At 40.8% G+C, this 20,356-nt stretch overlaps 1 protein-coding gene across 2 annotated transcripts in view; it reads right to left on the reverse strand.

Annotated features, from left to right (window-relative positions):
• The window catches only part of LOC141406068 (uncharacterized), a 36,782-nt gene that overhangs the window by 6,077 nt on the left and 10,349 nt on the right, over positions 1-20,356 (reverse strand). For both annotated transcript variants that reach the window (XM_073991093.1, XM_073991092.1), the window contains exons 3-11: positions 17,996-18,176; positions 15,103-15,252; positions 14,229-14,601; positions 8,100-8,265; positions 7,958-8,037; positions 913-1,026; positions 482-831; positions 280-422; positions 90-216 (exon numbers count right to left, since the gene is read on the reverse strand). In XM_073991093.1, coding sequence (XP_073847194.1) covers positions 90-216; positions 280-422; positions 482-831; positions 913-1,026; positions 7,958-8,037; positions 8,100-8,265; positions 14,229-14,601; positions 15,103-15,252; positions 17,996-18,176 — 1,684 coding nt within the window. The remainder of the gene's footprint in view (positions 1-89; positions 217-279; positions 423-481; positions 832-912; positions 1,027-7,957; positions 8,038-8,099; positions 8,266-14,228; positions 14,602-15,102; positions 15,253-17,995; positions 18,177-20,356) is intronic.

A 20,356-nucleotide genomic window follows, 5' to 3' on the forward strand; every position in this document is an offset into this window, starting at 1 on the left:
TCTATATATACATATGTATTTCTGTGTGTAAATGTTTGTTTAGTGTAATTTCTTTTAGTGTTATTCATCGTCTTTGAAATAATACCCACCTTTGCCGGTTTGTTTCCTTCTCGTTTGTAGGGCATCAAATAATTGGGCAAATGGATACTCTATCAGTAGGCAAGAGAAAAATGCCACCATCGTTAACAACGCTATTGAAATCAGAGCTTGGCCATTCTGGAAAAAAATATTAAAAAGAGGTAATTTTCTGGATTATAGCCCAAAAAATATTCAACATACAAAATACATATCACTCATCATTTGTGGCATTCTCTTATAACCATTTGTTATTTGTAAAATCAAAATATTCCACAAATACATTTGAAAAGAGAGACGGGCCAGGACACGGAACATAGGTAAACGGCAAAAGTCGTAGATGATCACTAAAACAAAAAATGTTTTAATCCATAATTTTATAAATAAATTTCATAAAACACCATACTTCCGCCCTTAAAGATCATCATCACAATTGGTATAGCACACACTAACATATTCCATAGATTACGATTTAGACCAGCATGCAGAGCTGTCCATATAGAAGGTTCTAGGAAATTTACAATGCTGCCAACATAACAAATCCCACCTACAGCCAGCGGTACTAACAGCCAAATTGTCATTTCATATTTAAACAGGCAACGGAATTTTTCACGTATTTCCAATTGTTTTTCGGAATATTTCATATACAATTCACCGCACAGCATGCCAACAAGATAACCACTCAAACTATTGTAGGAGGGGGTGTACAGGTAATAAAATGCATCTGTTTCCTTCATGTAGCCATAACGATAAACTCTGTAAAGTAAATGATATACAAAATAATCAGATAAGATTCCTTTTTTCTAATAATTAATAATTCATTACTACCGAACTTACTCTGGTTTGGTTACAAAACTTGAATCGACTTTTGTGATATAACACACCAATGTTGGTATAAGTACTGCCAGAGCTGCCAATATTGAATAAACATATTTTTTGTAGTGAGGGTATCTGGAAAAATTTTAGTGTTATTATTTAAATATGTATCATTAATAGAAAACTACCCTATTGACCTAGTTATACATATATCATTCAGTGTGAACTACCCTAATAGAGATCATCTGTTGCATCTTAAGTAGTTCAGCTGATTAACAGCTGTAGTTTTAAGGATTATATGATTTCAATGAAAAAATACATGAAATTAGGCGTTCTTAGATCAACTTCCCCACTACAGCAATTTCATAAAATTGCTCTAGCATGTCCCGGTCCAAACTAGAGTGATTTCTTTATAAAAATATAATGAAATTATACGTTCATAGATCAAGTTCCATACTGCAGTAATTTTATGAAATTGCTGTTGTGGGAAACTCGATCTAAGGACGCATAATTTCATGGATTTTATTCATTGAAGTCACTCCAGTGTGGACGGGGAACTCGATCTAAGGACGCATAATATCATGAAATTTATTTCATCGTGTGCAGAGGGGCTATACTGGATTTACAGCATCATTACCCCGGTACATATTAACCGGACTTAGAAAAGATTTCCATTCCTTTCTTTTTGTTGCTTTACTTTTCCAATATGGAATATCGTGTTTTTTGTTCTCGTCTTCCACTTCTTTACTCCGGCCTTGGCCTACCAGCCCTGTATGTACCGCCATGTGGTCCATATTTATAGGCCGATGATTATAGGGGGTAATCATCGCTCGTTCTCATGACATGGCCTAGCCACACATTCGTTGTATCTCAATACGCTTAACTATACTGATGTCGTTGTACTTTGTAACGTGACAAGTGTCACATACATACAACAACACCTACGGTCTTCCCTTACCATCATAGTAGCAATGAGTCGATATGCACTGAATAGCACCTCCATCTACGCCAGTCATGCATTGAAGTCATTTGCTTGCTGTACTCAATGCACAATAATTCGCATTCACTTCATTCCAGTTGATCCTTTAGTATTCCAGTTTTCGCCGTTGAAGTCAGCTTGCTAGTGCTGGGGCTTGCTATCCACCAAGGCAATTCCTGGGTGGCTTGTTGCGTTTGCAAATTTTGGAAGGGACTACCCATAGTTTGTACGAGATCGTAGCAGTAACTATTGTAGCGTTAGCTAGTTATCACATCGCCGTACTCAATCGACATCAGCCGAGCTCCCGAAATCATCAATCAACACGTTCCCGATCATCACCGAACTGTAGAACTAACTAACTTCTTCGTCCCCGTTCATCGACAATAGTCATCGATCATCGTCGTTCATGAGCCGAGTTCACGATCATCGTCAGCCGAGTTTCCGAATTCCATCATATCGTCGTAAGCCGAGTGATCTGCAATCAACACGTTCACCGTTAAATCGTAGAACCCGAACGCCAACCAGCTTCGTCTCCACAACAAGCGCAGAACCCGTTTATCAATCAGGCTCGTCGTTCCCGATCATCAACGCAGTTCGTACGAACATCGTCGATACTAAAACGTCAATCAACAACATCGTTCCCGATCATTCCTAACAGTTAGTCACCCTTATTTTATTGAATTAGAACATACTAGTATTAAGATCAATAAACATCCGATTGAACCCCTAGAAGGGATAAAACTAGTCTTTTATTTCGTAAGGTTTAGTGGGTCCTTATGGAGACCCTGGACGCGACTGGACTTACCCCAGCCGACGAAAAACCCACGACGTCGATAGTTTACCGTCATGGCAGATTGGTCCGTAGATCGAAGTCTTTAACTATCTCAAAATTATCGGAACCAATTCCACAGTTGATCCGAGTTCTGTGGACGCATTGCGGTCTACAGCCGCATTGCTATTGCCCAATTATATCGTTGACCATAGGCTTTAGTCGTTCGCACAATATCCCAGACACTATCTAGTAAGCAATGGGGAGCAGAATTATGCCCCAGTAGTTTGAGCACATAGTCTTATCTGCCTTCTAGTGGACGGGGCACAGGATGTTCAGGTTCCAATCGTCGGGTACGCCTTCTTCCTACCAAATGGCTTATGGCTTAGCTTATGCGTAAAAATTAGCAGCGTGTCGTCTCCGGCTTCTGATGCCTTATTACTCTTCAGTCGGTTTATTTCTGTACTTACCTCATCTTGGCCAATACCATCTTCTGGGATTGGATCCGTGGTATTTTCATCGTCTTCGCTAGTATTGGATACCAACAGTTTGAAAAAAAAAATACTCTTCCATACCGTGAGCACACTATCTGTGTCAGTTACCAAATGACCTTGCTGGTCTCTACAGGAGGATGTGCCTGTACCCAAGCCATCAGTTTGATGTTTCACTCTTTGGTAGAACTTTCGGACTTCATTCTGGCTCCTGTACATCTCGATGTTTTTACACTCCCGCATTTCCATATCTCTCTTTTTCCTGCGGAAAAGACGTTTCTCCTCTCTCCTTTTCTCCCGATACCTCTCTCGTGCGCTACGCGTTGCTACTGAGTGTAGAGCAGCCCTATATGACGCATGACCATGGTTTTCTTGGCGGATGAAAGCTACAATTCACAAAATGTCAATTCTTCACCATTTCCCCACCGAAGACAAGGACCAGCAAACCAATGATATATTTTACGAGAGCTGCAATCACAACAGATAGCCATAGCATATTCCACGAAAATTCTACCAAAGAGTGAAATGTTAAACTGATGGCAATGGTACCGGCATATTCTCCTGTAGAGACATGACAGGAAATTTGGTAGTTTGCTGAGGTTATGGAAAGATCATTTCCCAAACTATTAGCATCCAATACTAGCGAAGATGACGAAGATACCGCAGATGATGGTCTTGAGTGTATACCGCCCCGCACAGTAGCAAGGTATTGCCGACTCCATGCAAAGAGTCGCAAAATTCATACTTGGGCGCCTGAGATCTCCACCAAGGAACCCGTGGTATGATCAGGAGTGTAGTTCTGCTATCGAAGAGAAAAATGCGGCATACTTTTCAATCAGTAGCAGCGCGTGGTGGTATCTCGAGAAAAAGAGAGAGAACAAGCGTCTTTTCCACAGATAGTGTGCTCAGGATATGGAAAGAACAAAGCTACCACATATTCAATCCCAGAAGATGGTACTGAGTGTATCCGCCCGGCCTAGATGAGGTGAAGACAGCCATAAACCGTCTGAGGATTAATAAGGCAGCAGGAGCCGATGGCTTACCAGCCGAACTGTTCAAAACCGGAGGCGACTCGCTGATAAGGAAGAACGTGTTTCCCGTCCTCAAGAAGGGAAATAAGACTGTGAACACTAAATCCTATGGCCATCGAAATAATTGGTCCATACCAATACGGCTTTAGACCTGGCAAATCCACCATTAACCAAATATTTACACTGCGATAAATCCTGGAAAAGACTCAAGAGATGCGGACCGACAGATACGATCTTTTTGTGGTATGATAACATCTTTTAGCAGTCCTCGACAACCCCTTACGAATTCCAAGCCATGTCTGAATTTGGTATCCACGCAAAGCTCATTTGTCGTTTGTAAGATCCCTTTAACTGATACGCGGTCCTCAGTTAAAAAGAAAAATATTATACTATATGCAAACGTCAAGGAAATGGCATAATTTACAGCAATAGCCACCCGATTCTTGCTTATGCTGACGATATTGAGACATCATTGGTCGATCAGTAAAATAAGTAACTGATACATTTAAGGAGGTCGAAGGAGAATCTGCCAAAAGTGGGTCCAGCAGTAAACAGCGACAAGACAAAGTTGATGGTATCGACGCTCTATGCATCTATTGAACTCGAACCAAATGTGGAAGTTGGTTCCTATAATTTGGAGTTAGTTAAGGATTTCGTCAACCTCGGATAGGCAGATGCTACTTTGGCTTAAGCAAGCGGTTTAAAAACAAAGCCACATCTCGTCAAACAAAAATAACATTTTACAAAACACTGATACTACCCGTGCTAATGTATGGTTTTGAAACGTGGATAGTCTCTCAAGCAGATGGGACAGTGTTTGGTGTGTTTGAGAAAATAAATTTTTCGAAAGATCTACGGCACGAGCTGCATCGGCTATAAAACAATATCACTATAGTTAAAAGTATCGAGCTACAACGATTGCGTTGGCTAGGCCATGTCATAAGAATGAGCGATGATGAACCCGCTAAAAAGGCATATAAATACGGGCTGGTTGGCGGTGCACGCACAACTGAAAGGTCAAGGCTTCGATGGTAAAGCAACAAACAGGGAGGAATGGAAATCGTCTCTTATTAGTTCGACTTATAGGACTAATGTTCTGTAGAGAGCCAACTAAGTAAGCAAGTGAACGTTTTGCGCTCAGGCGGGAGGAATTTGTCCATTCAAAGTTATTAATCCACCGTTAGCAGTCTATGGGCCATTATTACATGTGTTCTTTTACTATCTGATGGATTTGAAAACGCAAAACAAACCAATTTGGAGGCATTAAAATATAATTTTTACATTTAAAGTTAATTCCAAGAATCTCCTCCTTGAACTTCAATCATTACTTTTAACTTTAAGTTAACCGGAACGCTATAAATCTGTTCGGTAAATCCAAACTATAACAAAAGAATACTTATAATAATGGGGGTATGAATGTCAAATGCATATATATGTTGCATACTTTTAGGCGCTGAAATGCTATTTTTGTATCTGAACGGTAATAAACATTAGGAAATGCACTAATTCACTCTATGATTATAACACTCATGTATTAGGGTTATGACTTTTTGAAATTTTTTATCAAAAATGATTTCCTGTAGTGAAAATGAATGAACTTTTGAAATGAAAATATTATGAAATGAAAAAAAATCTCAAAAAATTATTTCCTATTGCAAGAATGAATGGCCTTAGGCCGATAAATGACTAAATTAACTCCATTTAAATATTAAACAAGTAAAAAAGTATCAGTCGGCTTTGCCGACAGAGATATACCCTCAGCCTATGTGAACTGAAACTTTCATCTACGGTCCGATCGAATGTATTTATGGTCTTTTCATTATTTTATGGCCTTTTTTGGCGACGAAAATATGGATTAGGATTAAAGTTCAAAAGTGTTGCAGAGGAGGTACTTAGAGGAATGGACCGACATAGTCCATTATGGAAGTGGATCTTATTTTGGAAGTAATATCAGTTTGTTTCAGTTTGTCTTATTTTGGGAGACATATCTTTTCGATAGATGGCACATTAAACTGCACTTAGACACAAATTTTTAACTTTTGTGGAGGAGGTACCCTAAGGTACCACCATTTTAGAAGTTAAACTAAATTTGGGCAAAATATTAGAAGATCCAAAGTTTGGTTCAAATTTGTTCAAGAGATATCGTGCATACCCTTTTTAAGTCACATTTTTTTAAATATTCGGGGGAACTACAGGATGTTGTGGACCGGTATTGCCTATCTTCGAACTGAAAGTATGGTAAAATATCAGGAAGGCCAAATTTTGGACCAAATCGGTTAAGGGGAGTACACACTATCATTCAAAACTGACAGTCAACGTACTTTTAGGACAATTTTCGGGCAAATAACAACTTTTATTTAGCTAAAAACGTTTGAAATACAATATATACGGTGTTATTTAGAGATTACAAAAGAAATTTTTCAGTTAGGCTTTGATATTCACGAAATATACCTCGATGACTGTCAGTTTTGCTTGTCAATGTGTACTATACTTTAGTTCGAGAGTTATCGTGCTCTCCGGCCACTACATATGGTGCCATAGTGTTTTTTACACCTTTCGATCTGTTTTCTCAAGAAGTATGGACTTGCCCCTAAAAAAAACTTTTGCCGTTGTAATTGAGGCAGCGAATGCATGTTGCTTCAAAAAAATCAAAGTGATTCGAGAACAGGTCTTAAAGTGAACTTATCCGTAATTTTGTGTGATAGGTACCCGAAGGAGTGGACAAACATTGTCCATATTCGAACCTGATCTATATCTGGTAGATATAATAAGATGTGTAAAGTATGGACCATATCGGTCACTCCCTTCAAGGGTTATCGTGCGAACAATTTTTCCGAACATTTTTGAACTTTTGTGGGGGAGGTACCTGAAGGAGTGGACCGATATGGCTTATGTTCGAACTTAAACTATGTTTGGACAAAATATTACGAAGGCCAAATTTTGGACCAAATCGGTTGATCCGTTCGAGAGTTGTCTTGCGCTCCAACCACTACACACGGTGTCATAGGGGTTTGTTTGCATCTTTCAGACTATTTTCTCAGGAAGTATGGACTTGCCCCTAATGAGACATGTACCGTCGTAAGCGGGGCAGTGAATACAAGTTGCTACAAGAAAAAATCAAAGAGATTCGCGAATAGATCCTAAACTGAACTTTTCCGAAATTTTGTGTGGGAGGTACCCGAAGGAGTGGACCGATTGAGTCCATACTAGAACCTCATCTAAGTCTGGTAGAAATTTTACGATGGGCAAAGTATAGACCTAATCGGTTACTACCTTCAAGAGTTATAATGCGTACAAATTTTCCGAACATTTCCGAACTTTTGTGGGGGAGTTACCGGAAGGAGTGGACCGATATAACCCATCTTCGAACTTAAACTAAGTTTGGACAAAATAATACGAAAGCCCAATTTTGGACCAAATCGGCTCATCCGTTCGAGAGTTATCGTGCGCACCAGCCAGACCGACAGACGGACGTACATTGCTCAATCGACTCCAATTATTTCGATGAGACACATTTTGCCCGTATGAATGTGTATACATAGTTACTTAGTTTACATTTTACTTAATTCACTATTTACTTCTTTAGATTAAAATGACGGATTTAAGTCGCAGTATGATTTATAACTCAATCTACCACCCGCTAAGCCCCGTATTCTTACTCGCTTGTGTAGGCATAGACTGTTCTAACATCCTTCATCTGGGAGGTTCTCCAATGTTCAAACGAGATCCGGGGGTATAACAACGTTTATATGTTAAACACTAATTACGTCCAAATTTTTTTTTCAGTTTTACTTACTTTGAAATAATGATTAACACTAGACTGTAGAAGGCAAACAATTGGAAATCTGTTGCCAAATACCAAGTATGGGTGCTGGCCTAAAAATAAATTCACATTTAGATTAACATTCATTGTATCAAAGGCAATTTTAAACACTTACAGTATCCTTTATGGAAAAATTATTAATCATCAAGAGATTTTTCCACCAATTTTCACGGCTAAATATGCGGCTGGGCTCAATAACGTGGCGCCAAAAGGGACCATTGCCTAAATTCTTCAATACTGTGGCATTAGTCCAAGCAAGGAAGGCCACAGAAGGTAAAAATCTAAGATAATAAAAATTTCAATAAATTGAGAGAATGGAATCAAGAGAGGAGCTTTTAAGGCTTCAGTATATAAGAAACATGGCATTCTTGCTTATACCCTAGACCCAGGTCAGGCACCATACTTTTCTATTGCATACTTTACGGGGCATCATTGTGTGAGTGCATGCTTTTTCAATGGGTTGAATTGTGTGTGTGGAGAGAGCAACGTTAAATGAGCGCACACGGGCGCCTAATTGCCTAACCTGGCCCTAGACAGACGGCAGCGTTAATTTGCATTAAGATCTGCATTCAATTTTACCCTGACAGATGACAGTTTCTGCAATCGTGAATCAGCTGATTGTTGATTAACATGTATTTTGTTGTCGTTGTAACAGTGTTTATTATTATGTTTGTATGTTCGTTCTTCTGTTCAATCTGGCTCTGGGTCTATCTCCATTTCCAGGAAAGTGGCTGCTTCGATGGGATGTAACCACAGATCCACTGGAGTTAGATGAGTAGGTTTGGATGGGCAGTTGAAAATGTGTTTTGTGTCGTGCGGGCCCATGCCACATACATATGTCTTGCACCGCGCGGTCGATTTCCGCCCAATAAGAATTTAGGCGACTTCAATATCCCGGGCGTAGTTGAGCCAAAACTACTCTGGTTTGTCGTGTCAGCTGACGCTCCTCAGCTGCAATAGATGGGGGATGTGTTTCGAGGACTTTATTCACACTATATTTGCTTATGGCCTTAGCAACTGCATCCGTGTGAATACTATTTAAACCTGCTTGATATGCCTGTTGATCTTGGGGTTCTCTCCTATATTGTTGTTCCTCCGTCTCTAGAGCATGAATATCCTTCTTGATATGTCTGAATGTGTCGGGTCTAGCCAGCAGATGGTGATTGAGATGGCTCTCTCGGTAACACCCAAGCAAGTACTGCATCAAAAGCATCTCACTGTGTTGCTTTACTGGAAGAATCTTTGCCTCATGTGGATGGTTCACTGAAGATTTGAGGGGTGCCTCCTGTTGCTGTTGCTGTTCTCAGGGCGGCATTCTGGCAAGTTTGAATCTTTTTCCAATTCGTATCACATAATCTCGGGAACCAGACTGGCGCCGCATAGCTTACCACAGACCGACCTATCGCGTTATATGTGGTCAACAAGGTTTCTGTATCTGCACCCCAAGTACTGCCGGCTAGGGACTTGAGGACCTTCTTCCTACTTTTCAGTTTGTCGCAGATAGCTGTGGCGTGCGCCCACGACGTGAAAGTAGTGTCGAACGGACCCCTAAAATTTTGGGGCAGTTTGTGGTCGGAATTCTGCTACCGTCGACCATGACATTCAATTCTCTTCCAAACTGCGCTGTCCATGTGGTGAACAGAGTGGCTGTTGATTTTGTGGCGGAAATCTGCATATTTCTCGAATGGAAAAAGGTGGTAAGATCGGTTAAATAGTTGCTCAGTCTCTCACAGATCTCATCGGATAGGTACCTGACGTCAGGATCTTGCAATCATCCGCATACGTTACGATCTCGATGCCGTCTGGAGGGGGAGGAGAGGTAGAGGTTAAATAGTTCCGGAGATATCACCCCACCTTGGGGAACTCCCTGTTTCACTCTACGGGGTTTGGACTTCTTGTTCCTGAATTACACGTACGACTGGCGTCCACACTATCCAACGTTTCAAGCTTGGCCGGAGGGTTGTCTGCTCAATGTCCTCAAACAGCGTGGAGTACCTGACTGTATCAAAGGCTTTTGATAAGTCAAGCGCCACCATCACTGTTCTATCGATAGGCCGTCTCTGGTTGAGTCCTTGACAAATATAGCTTTGTTCCTTTACTTTTTATACCCTCCACCATAGGATGGGGGTATATTAAGTTTGTCACTACGTTTGTAACTACTCGAAATAATCATTGTAGACCCCACAAAGTATATATATTCTTGATCAGCGTGCAATTCTACATCGATATAGCCATGTCCGTCCGTCTGTCCGTCTGTGGAAATCACTCTAGCGTCCGAACGGATTGACGTAGGTTGATGAAACTTTGGGAAAATATATTATATGTACGTGGGACTTTTGGTATTGAAAGCGGGCTATGTAGGTCCACGCTTTCGTATAGCCCCCATACAAAATGACGCGTGACGCGTCGTCGTTTTAAGGAATTTTTAAGATATTTGTCCCATTTTATCACCGAATTGGTTGTAATTTGGTACTTTGTGTCTCCAGAAGCCAAAAAACATTCCTACCAAAGTTGGGTTATATAGGTCCACGTTTTGGTATAGCCCCCATATAAGGCCCCATATAAAGTACGCGTCATTTTAGTCTAATTTGAATGTATTTGACCCATTTGACCACCGAATTGGTTGTAATTTGGTACTTTGTGTCTCCAGAGGCCAAAAAACATTCCTACCAAAGTTGGGTTATATAGGTCCACGTTTTGGTATAGCCCCCACATAAGGCCCCTTTTAAAGTACGCGTCATTTTAATATATTTTGAATGTATCCGACCCATTTGACCAAAGAATCGCTTGTAACTTTGTATTTGTGTTTCCAGAGTCTAAGAAACATTTCTACCATAAAATTTTTATATAGGTCCACGTGTTGATATAACCCCCATAATACGATATCTCCCGATTTTCGATAATTTGAAGGTTTTAGCCTCATTATCACACCGAGATGGCTGAAATTTGGTATTTAGTCTTCTTTAGGCTTATAAAACTTTCCCCCAGAAATTTTTAGGTATAGGTCCACGCCATCATATAGCCCCCATAGAACGGTACCTTCCGGATTTCGGTTTTTTGAAGGTTGTGGTCACATTAATCCACCGAAATGGCTGAAATTTGTGGTGGAGGGTATAAAAAGTTCGCCCCGGCCGAACTTAACGCTTTTCTAACTTGTTTAATGGTAAGAGTGGTAAAAGAGAAAAGTGTCAAAATTGCTCAAAATTGTTCTCTCATGAACATTTTTACCACAAAAGTAAAGGAACGGAAAAATGGTAGATCTACCAGCAATGTCAAAAAGAAATATAAAAAAATAAATTTTCGTCTTTTATTTCACAGTTTTTAATTTAGTTTTGTCAGCGTTCGACTTTTTCTTCTGTTTCGTCCATTTTCTTCTTCATTGTGAAATAATCGTCAAACAAAAGTCGAAAAATCAATTCTGTCATTTTTTACCTGCAGAAATTTGCTCTCTCTCTCTCTCTCTCACTCTCTTAAAAATTGCTTCCAGTTTTGCCACTTTTCGGGGTTAATGAACGCTTTGCAGGTTAAAAATGGTAACAAATGGTAACCTCAGGTAAGTAAAGGAATACAGCTTATGTGTGGTAATGGCGTGCAGCGCAGTTGTCGTGCTGAGCTGCTTACGGAATCCATGCTGATGATCGGCAACTTTTTCTGATACTAGGGAGGACTAAGGCCTCAAGGGTCTTTGCTACGGGCGACAAAAGCGAAATCGCTCTGTACGATCCACTTTTGCTGGCATCCTTGCCGGGCTTTCGTAGTGAGACTACCCTGCCCATTTTCCAGACTTCGGGAACAATGAGGGTGAATAGCGACAAGTTGAGAACTTTAGTGAGATACTCCACTTCCGGCTCATCCAGCTGCTTCAGCACTACCATGGAGATTCCATCAGGACCCAACGTTTTGGATAATTTAGCGTTCCTGATGGCAACATCATCCATTGTAAACTGTGGTGGTTCCTCCTCGGCAGGAAAAGATCTGATGCGACGTAATACTCTTCTCTTCGCCCTGTCACTCTCGGGGTGCTCGACAAACTGCCGATTGAAATAAATTGCAGGGTTCGAGAGTGACTTAACCGTTGCCCACAATTCACCTATACCGGCACCAATGTGGCAACTCTTCATATGATTTAACCACTAGTTCCGCTTATGCTCGCCGACCAGCCTGTTAACTTCCAGTGTCAGCTCCCTGACTCTGGGGTCATTGGGGATGGTTCGATGAAGCTCATCACGCTCATTTGCTAATCCCGTCGCCTCTGCTGGGAAGTTTGGTCTTACTTCGGGTATTCGAGCAACAGGGATATGACGATCGGCTGCAGCAGTGATGATGTCTTCGAACGTCCTTTCCGCTACCCGAACATCAGAAGGATTGGGCAGTTCTCTGAAGCGGTGATTGGCGAACTCTCTGAAACCCGGCCAATCAGTTTTCTTATGATTGACGAATGTGCGGCGTTCCGAGGTAATGAAATCGGGTGGTCTGCTGATGGAGACAATTATGGGGAGATGGTCTGATCTAAGGGAAATGACGAGTTGCCAGGTAACGTCATTTGTCAGACCAGGTGACACGATGCTTATGTCTGGCGAGCTGTGACACTCTCCACTAATTCTGGTAGGGGCATCCTCATTGACCGTGCAAAACGTAGACCTGTCAATCTGCTTAGCCAGCGCTGTACCTCTCTGGTCGTTTCCGAGGGACGAATGCCACATCTCATAATGGGCATTAAAGTCCCCCAGAACCAGACGATTATGACCTTCCAAAAGCGGACTAATGTTAGGCGCGTAATCTGAGATACAGCTATTTCTCGGAGGGATGTATACGTTCATCAACTCTATCTTGGCAGTTCCACACCTGATTGCTACACCCATACATTCCATGTACGGGTCATTAGGGACAGGATCAAGTGAGATAGGTCTGTATTGGACAGACTAGTGCAATAGGAAAGCTAATCCCCCACCTCTACTTCTGGTGCGATCCTTCCTTAGCGCGTTGTAACCATCGCAACGTTGTTAGCAACAGTTGTTGTTGAGCTTGGTTTCTTGCACCGCAGCGACCTTGATATTCCTCCGACTCATGAAAACTACTATTTCCTCGATCTTACCTCGGAGTCCATTGCAATTAAATTGCAAAAAGGATGCATTTTTCGGGATTGGAACAACAACGGCTGGTGTTAAAGGCTGCATGTGCGGTTATTGTCGAGGGGACTGCGGGAGAGTCTCATAATCAGACGACGAGGGAGTTTCGTAATCCGATGACGACTCGCTGGGGACTGTATTCACACAGCATGCAGCAACATAGACCCTGTCGTAGTCCCTCACGTGGACAAGTCCAGAGCAACCCCTTAGAAGCACCCACTCCTGATATCTATTGCATCTCACCGAAGACTGGATGTGGGTGAAGATGCGGATGTGACAAACCGAGCACAAATATATTGGTCCTGGGTTTTCTTCCGTCCCGGCACGGACCAAAAGAATTCGGAGCAGGCATTCCGGGCCATGCTGCTCCTAACACAGAAAAAACGAAACAAATACAAACATATGTATACTGAGGTGGCAGCCGCTGGCCGGAACAATGATGTTGTGTAGTTCCGGGTCAATCCGGTACGAAAGAACCCTCTGCCGTGGGATTGAATGCATGTATTTTGTTTTTGTTTGCACTGCAAAATTTTTGGTTTGCACTGCTTTATCATTTTGCACTGCAATATCCATTCCTTGTTAGTTTGCGTTTAGACACACAAATTTCTCGGGAAAGTAAATTGAGTTTTTTGAGAGAGAGCGGAAAGGAAAGAGCTCCTCAATACTCTTTCCTACCCCCTATTGCCTAAAAACTGAATTTACTTTCCCGAGAAATTTGTGTGTCTAAACACGGACTTACTCAGTGCAAATCAATAGAATGTTGCTACAGTATTGCCATATTAAAAAAATTAGTAAATGCAGTTTACGAATTAATTTGAATCAAGGCAGTTAATGCAAATTAACACTGGCGTCTGTCTAGGGTATAATGCACGAATTAATTTGAATGAAGGCACTTAACGCAAATTAACGTTGCCGACCGTCTAGGCTATTAATGCAAATGAACGCAGTCTGTCTGTCCGTCTGTTGAGTAATTTCTGATAAATGAATAATGAACGCACGAGCCAGATTTGAACTAGGCTACCCTTTACCTTTTAGTATTTTACCCGAAATAATTTAACCAAGAATGTCAGTCCCTTATGTACCGAAGCCTTTAGTAACCAAAGTTGCAATCTTACCTCACCAAACGACTCAATACGATAAATAGAAACATTTGCATACATTTCATCCAACTAGTGTGAGGCGTGACACAACGTCCTTGTGAGAATTTCACATTCAACAGCAGACCACTCATTACCATAAATATTTCAATGACTGTTGAAGAATTCAACACCATGAGACCGCCCGTCGTTTGTCCATATTTTTCGAAAAATTCTGGATTTTTCATAGGTTGAAATTCCAAAAAGAAAGTGTGAGCCTGCAACACCAACAAAGTTGTCATCACCCGCAGTCCATCGAGATAGGAAAAGTCATTACCAATTACACCGCGATACGGTTGTGTTAGGCGATAGTAATTTCGTGGTAGGGAAAATGAGGTCATTGCCCGAGACACTAAGAGAAGAAAAATAAAATTTTTATTTAAAAGATTTTTTCAACAATTCTTACAGCCAGTTTTTGTATGTCGAAAGAAGAATGAAACACGCCCGAACTTGAGTTTTCGAAATAGTTTTACCTTTGCTTTTGCTTTAAAAAAAAAACACGCAAGAGTTTGGACGTGTTTCTTTCGCACACATTCTTCATTCCACATACAGAAACTGGCTGTTAATCAGGGCAATCATGAATAAAAATTTCGTGCGGAATTTGTTCCCCTTCCCCAATTTCACATATTTTTATTTCCATATTTATGTTCAAAAAGGGAATATTTTTGTCGATTCGGCCAAAAATTATTCCATAATTAAATGATCCTAGTAGTTTTCAACGTTTTAAAATAATGATTTTAAAAGAATTTCACTTTTTAGAATTATGTTCCGTGCGGAAAATTCTGAGGGAAATATTCATGATTGCCCTGAAAATTTCGACTAATTCGGCAAACAATTTTACTGTTTCCCTTACAAGGATGCTCAAGATTATTTTTATAAAATTCATTTGTTCGCTGATTCTCCTCCGCCTGACGAGTCTTTAAAAAATAATCATAAATTGTTGACATAAACACCATTAAAATAATGGCCTCGAGGAATTTCATAAAGATCAACTCCGCTAAATCTGAAATGAAAAAAGTAAAGAAAAACGTAAACTTACATACGTAAAATAACTATACATGCAGAAAAGGCGCATAAAGGGTCTATCACTTAGAGTGTATAAGTTTCATATATTTTTTCAAAGTGTTGCTTCCAAAATTTTATAATTCATAAAATTTCTAGTGTATCACAGAATTGTATGATGGTTTCTCATTATCGACAACATCAAGGAACAAAATAACAATGACAACCAAAAACTTTTCTGCAAGACATCAGAAGATTCAAGTGCTGCCATACAAGGGAAGAACTCAGTTTTGATGTACGCAAAAGTCAGCAGCAGGGTATGATGGCATAACCCCATATCTGTCCAGATGCATGGCAAAAGTAAACGAAACTACTTTATTCTGCGTAATAAATGTAGCAGGGACTGATATTCTTCCAATTGTTCTTCAATTTCTGGTAATATTCTGAAATAGTTTCCAGTAAAAATACTAGGTCTGTCTGGTTATTTTCCTAGCAAGAATTGTCCAGGAAGAACTTTCTCAGAGAGTAAGGAGTTTTTATTCTCTTTTGCAAGAAAATTGTAAAAAGTAAATAGACACTTTTCCAGCAAAAACCGGCAAGCAATCAGCTGACTTGCCAAAACAGAACAATTTGTCCGCCAATGAAGGAAGCAACACATTTGTATTTTATTAGAAATAAACAAGAAAATGGCCAAAAAAGGATTTTTCACACCTTGCAACTTTGTTCTCCAAAAAAGCAATACAATTAGGCTTGCTATTTCCACAATAAAATTGTTTTTAATTTTCACAAACATAAATCAACGAAAAATTAAAAACAGATGTTTGATTGTTTCCAAGAAGTAGAAGAGTTGCTGGTGCTTGCTAGAAGAAATTTGCCCATCAAGAATTTGCAAGCTCTCAATAAAAGAACTGTCAAAATGTCTCTCTCGAATCGTTCCCTTTTGCTAACTTTTTTTGTGTTAACAGACGACTTCCAACAACAATTGGTGATGAGCTTCGCCGAACCAACCTCAATGACCCCAGATTCAGGGAGCTGACACTGGAAGTTAACAGGCTGGTCGGCGAGCATAAGCGGAACAATCATCTGAAGAGTTGCAACATTGGCGACGTTTGGCGACGTTACGTTGACTGACCCGAGGAGGTGCGCAAGTTATTTCAATCGACAGTTTGTCGAGCAACCCGAGAGTAACAGGGCGAAGAGAAGAGTATTACTTCGCATCAGATCTCTTCCTGCCGCCACCACAGTTTACAATGGATGCTGTTGCCAATGCCATCAGGAACGCAAAGTATCCAAAGCGTTGGGTCCTGATGGAATCTCCATGGTAAGCAGCTGGATGAGCCGGGAGTGGAGTATCTCACTAAAGTTCTCAACTTGTCGCTATCCACCCTCATTGTTCCCGAAGTCTGGAAAATGGGCAGGGTGGTCCTACTTCGGAAGCCCGGCAAGGATGCCAGCAAAAGTGAATCGTACAGGCCGATTTCGCTTTTGTCGCCCGTAGCAAAGACCCTTGAGGCCTTGACCTCCCCAGTATCAGAAATAGCTATCAATTTGCCGATCATCAATCATCAATTTGCCGATTCCGTAAGCAGCACAGCACGACAACTGCTCTGCACGCCATTACCACACATATTTGTCAAGGACTCAACCAGAGACGGCCGTGCGATAGAACAGTGATGGTGGCGCTTGACTTATCAAAAGCCTTTGATACAGTCAGGCACTCCACGCTGTTTGAGGACATTGAGCAGACAACCCTCCGGCCAAGCTTGGCCAAGGAAGGATATACATGCCCTAGAGGGAGAGGTCCAACGATACAGGAGAGAACCCCTAGATCAACAAGCGTATCGAGCAGGTTTAAATAGTATTCACACGGATGCAGTTGCCAAGGCCTTAAGCAATTATAGTGTGAATAAAGTACTCGAAATACATCCCCCATCTATTGCAGCTGAGGAGCGTCAGCTGCCACGACAAACTAGAGCAGTTTTGGCTCAACTACGCTCGGGATATTGCAGTCGCCTAAATTCTTATTGGGCGGAAATCGACCGCGCCGTGCAAGACATCTGCCCAGTATGTGGCATGGGCCCGCACGACACAAAACACCTTTTCAACTGCCCAGCCAAACCTATTCATCTAACTCCAGTGGATCTGTGGTTACATCCCATCGAAGCAGCCACTTTCCTGAAACTGGAGATAGACCCAAAGCCAGATTGAACAGAAGAACGAACATACAAACATAATAACAAACACTGTTACTACAACAACAACAACAATTGGTACAAATTGTTACAAATTTTAGGGTAACCACATACACCTACTAATTACAAAACTCCTTACACATTATAGCTTCGTTCCCGTCCTTTTTAATAGTAAAACTCGTAAAAGAGAGAACCGTTAAAAAATTTTCTCACACAAAAGTTTTTTGAAATAGGTCTTTATTTCTTGGCTACTAAATTAAGTAGTATAATAAGTAATTTCTAAAAGTCGCGTCTACTAAATACTTATTTTGGTAGTCAAAAGAATAACCACTCATTGTTAAAAAAAGAGGTTAGTAAAGAGTTTTGTAATGAGTATTTTTGCCGGGCACTATTCCAAAGTACTGACAACTTGGTATGATCAACCATGTATCTAAAAAAGGTGATAACCAATTATGCCAGAATTATCGTGGAATTTTGACCCTGATTCGACTTTTAATGAATTTATAATCTTTTTTTTATTTTATTTTTTATGTCAATAACTTATGAACTTACCAATAGCCTCTGTCAATGTTTCCTGAGCTGGACTCTCGCAGTATTCAATGAATGTCTTCAATTGTAAACTATATTTCTGTTGAAATTGAACGTTCAAACATTGTTGCATCACTGTAGAATATTTTGTCCGTATTTGAATGTCCAAATGTCGCCGATGTACGTGTTGAAAAAATGAAGTAATCTGTAAAATAGATACAAGGTATACATATGTATAAGAAAAGTCTTCAAATGGAGAATCAAAATAATGGAGTCCGGGAGTGGAGTATCTCACTAAAGTTCTCAACTTGTCGCTCTCCACCCTCATTGTTCCCGAAGTCTGGAAAATGGGCAGGGTGGTCCCACTACGGAAGCCCGCCAAGGATGCCAGCAAAAGTGAATCGTACAGGCCGATTTCGCTTTTGTCGCCCGTAGCAAAGACCCTTGAGGCCGTTGTCCTCCCCAGTATCAGAAATAGCTATCAAGTTGCCGATCATCAGCATGGATTCCATAAGCAGCACATCACGACAACTGCGCTGCACGCCATTACCACACATATTTGTCAAAGACTCAACCAGAGACGGCCGTGCGATAGAACAGTGATGGTGGCGCTTGACTTATCAAAAGCCTTTGATAAGTTTGGAAGAGAATTGAATGTCGTTGTCGACGGTAGCAGAATTCCGACCACAAACTGCCCCAAAATTTTAGGGGTCACATTCGACACTACTTTCACGTCGTGCGCGCACGCCACAGCTATCTGCGACAAACTGAAAAGTAGGAATAAGGTCCTCAAGTCCCTAGCCGGCAGCACTTGGGGTGCAGATAAAGAAACCTTGTTGACTACATATAACGCGATAGGTCGGCCTGTGGTAATCTATGCGGCGCCAGTCAGGTCCCCGAGATTATGTGATACGAATTGGAAAAAGATTCAAACTTGCCAGATGCCGCCCTCAAATCTTCAGTGGACCATCTACATGAGGAGGCAAAGATTCTTCCAGTGAAGTAACACAATGATATGCTTTCGTTGCAGTACCTGCTTGGATGTTGCCCTGTGAGCCATCCCAAACACCATCTTGTGGGTAGGCCCGACACATTCAGGCAGATCAAGAGGTCCAACGATCAACAAGCATATCAAGCAGGCTTAAATAGTATTCACACGGATGCAGTTGCCAAGGCCTTAAGCAATTATAGTGTGAATAAAGTCCTCGAAATACATCCCCCATCTATTGCAGCTAAGGAGCGTCAGCTGCCGCGACAAACTGGAGTAGTTTTGGCTCAACTACGCTCTGGATATTGCAGTCGCCTAAATTCTTATTGGGCAGAAATCGAACGCGCCGTACAAGACATCTGCCCAGTATGTGGCATGGGCCCGCACCACACAAAACACCTTTTCAACTGCCCAGCCAAACCTACTCATCTAACTCCAGTGGATCTGTGGTTACATCGAAGCAGCCACTTTCCTGAAACTGGACATAGACCCAGAGCAAGATTGAACAGAAGAACGAACATACAAACATAATAACAAACACTGTTACAACAACAACAACTACAAAAAGATTTTCTCATAAAATACCAAAAGGCGTTCTCAAGACAAACTAAAAGAAGTCCTTTTGGTAGAAGACGAAATGTTCTTTTCATAAAAGAAAAACGTCTTCTTATTGAAGATTTAAATGTATTCATATAGATGAAAAATTACCGCTCATAGAAGAAAAGGGTCTTCTAATAGAAGACCAAAAAGTCTTCTTATAGAAGAAAAAGTCTTCTAATAGAGCCAAAAGTCCTTCTAATGGATGACCAAAAGGTCTTCTCATGGAAGACCAAAAATGTCTTCTAATAAAAAAAGGACTTCTTATAGAAAAAAGTCTTCTAATAGAAGCAAAAGTCCTTCTTCTCATAGAAAACCAAAATGTCTTCTCATGGATGGAAAAGTTCGTCCCATAGAAGATCAAAAGGTCTTCTCATGGAAGACCAAAAAGGTCTTCTAATAGAAAAAGGTCTTCTTATAGAAAACAAAGTTTTCTAATAGAGGCAAAAGTCTTCTCATGGAAGACCAAAATTCTGCTCTTAGAAGACAAAATGGTCTTCCTCGAGAAGATCAAAACGACTTCTCATGGAAGACAAAAATTGTCTTCTAGTAAAAAAGGCCTCCTTATAGAAAAAAATTCTAATAGAAGAAAAGTCTTTCTCATAGACGACCAAAACATCTTCTTATAAAAGACCAGAAGATCTTCTCATAGAAGACCAAAAGGTCTTCCCATAAAAGACGAAAACGTGATCTCATAGAAGACCATCCAGTGTTCGCATAGAAGGCCAAAATGTTTTCTCATAGAAGACAGAGAGGTCTTCTCATTGAAGCCAAATTTCTTTTCGCAGAAGACTAAAAAG

Source organism: Musca autumnalis, unplaced genomic scaffold (assembly GCF_047663935.1).
Source record: "Musca autumnalis isolate F117 unplaced genomic scaffold, ASM4766393v1 scaffold_5, whole genome shotgun sequence".
NCBI classification, from domain to species: Eukaryota; Metazoa; Arthropoda; class Insecta; order Diptera; family Muscidae; genus Musca; species Musca autumnalis.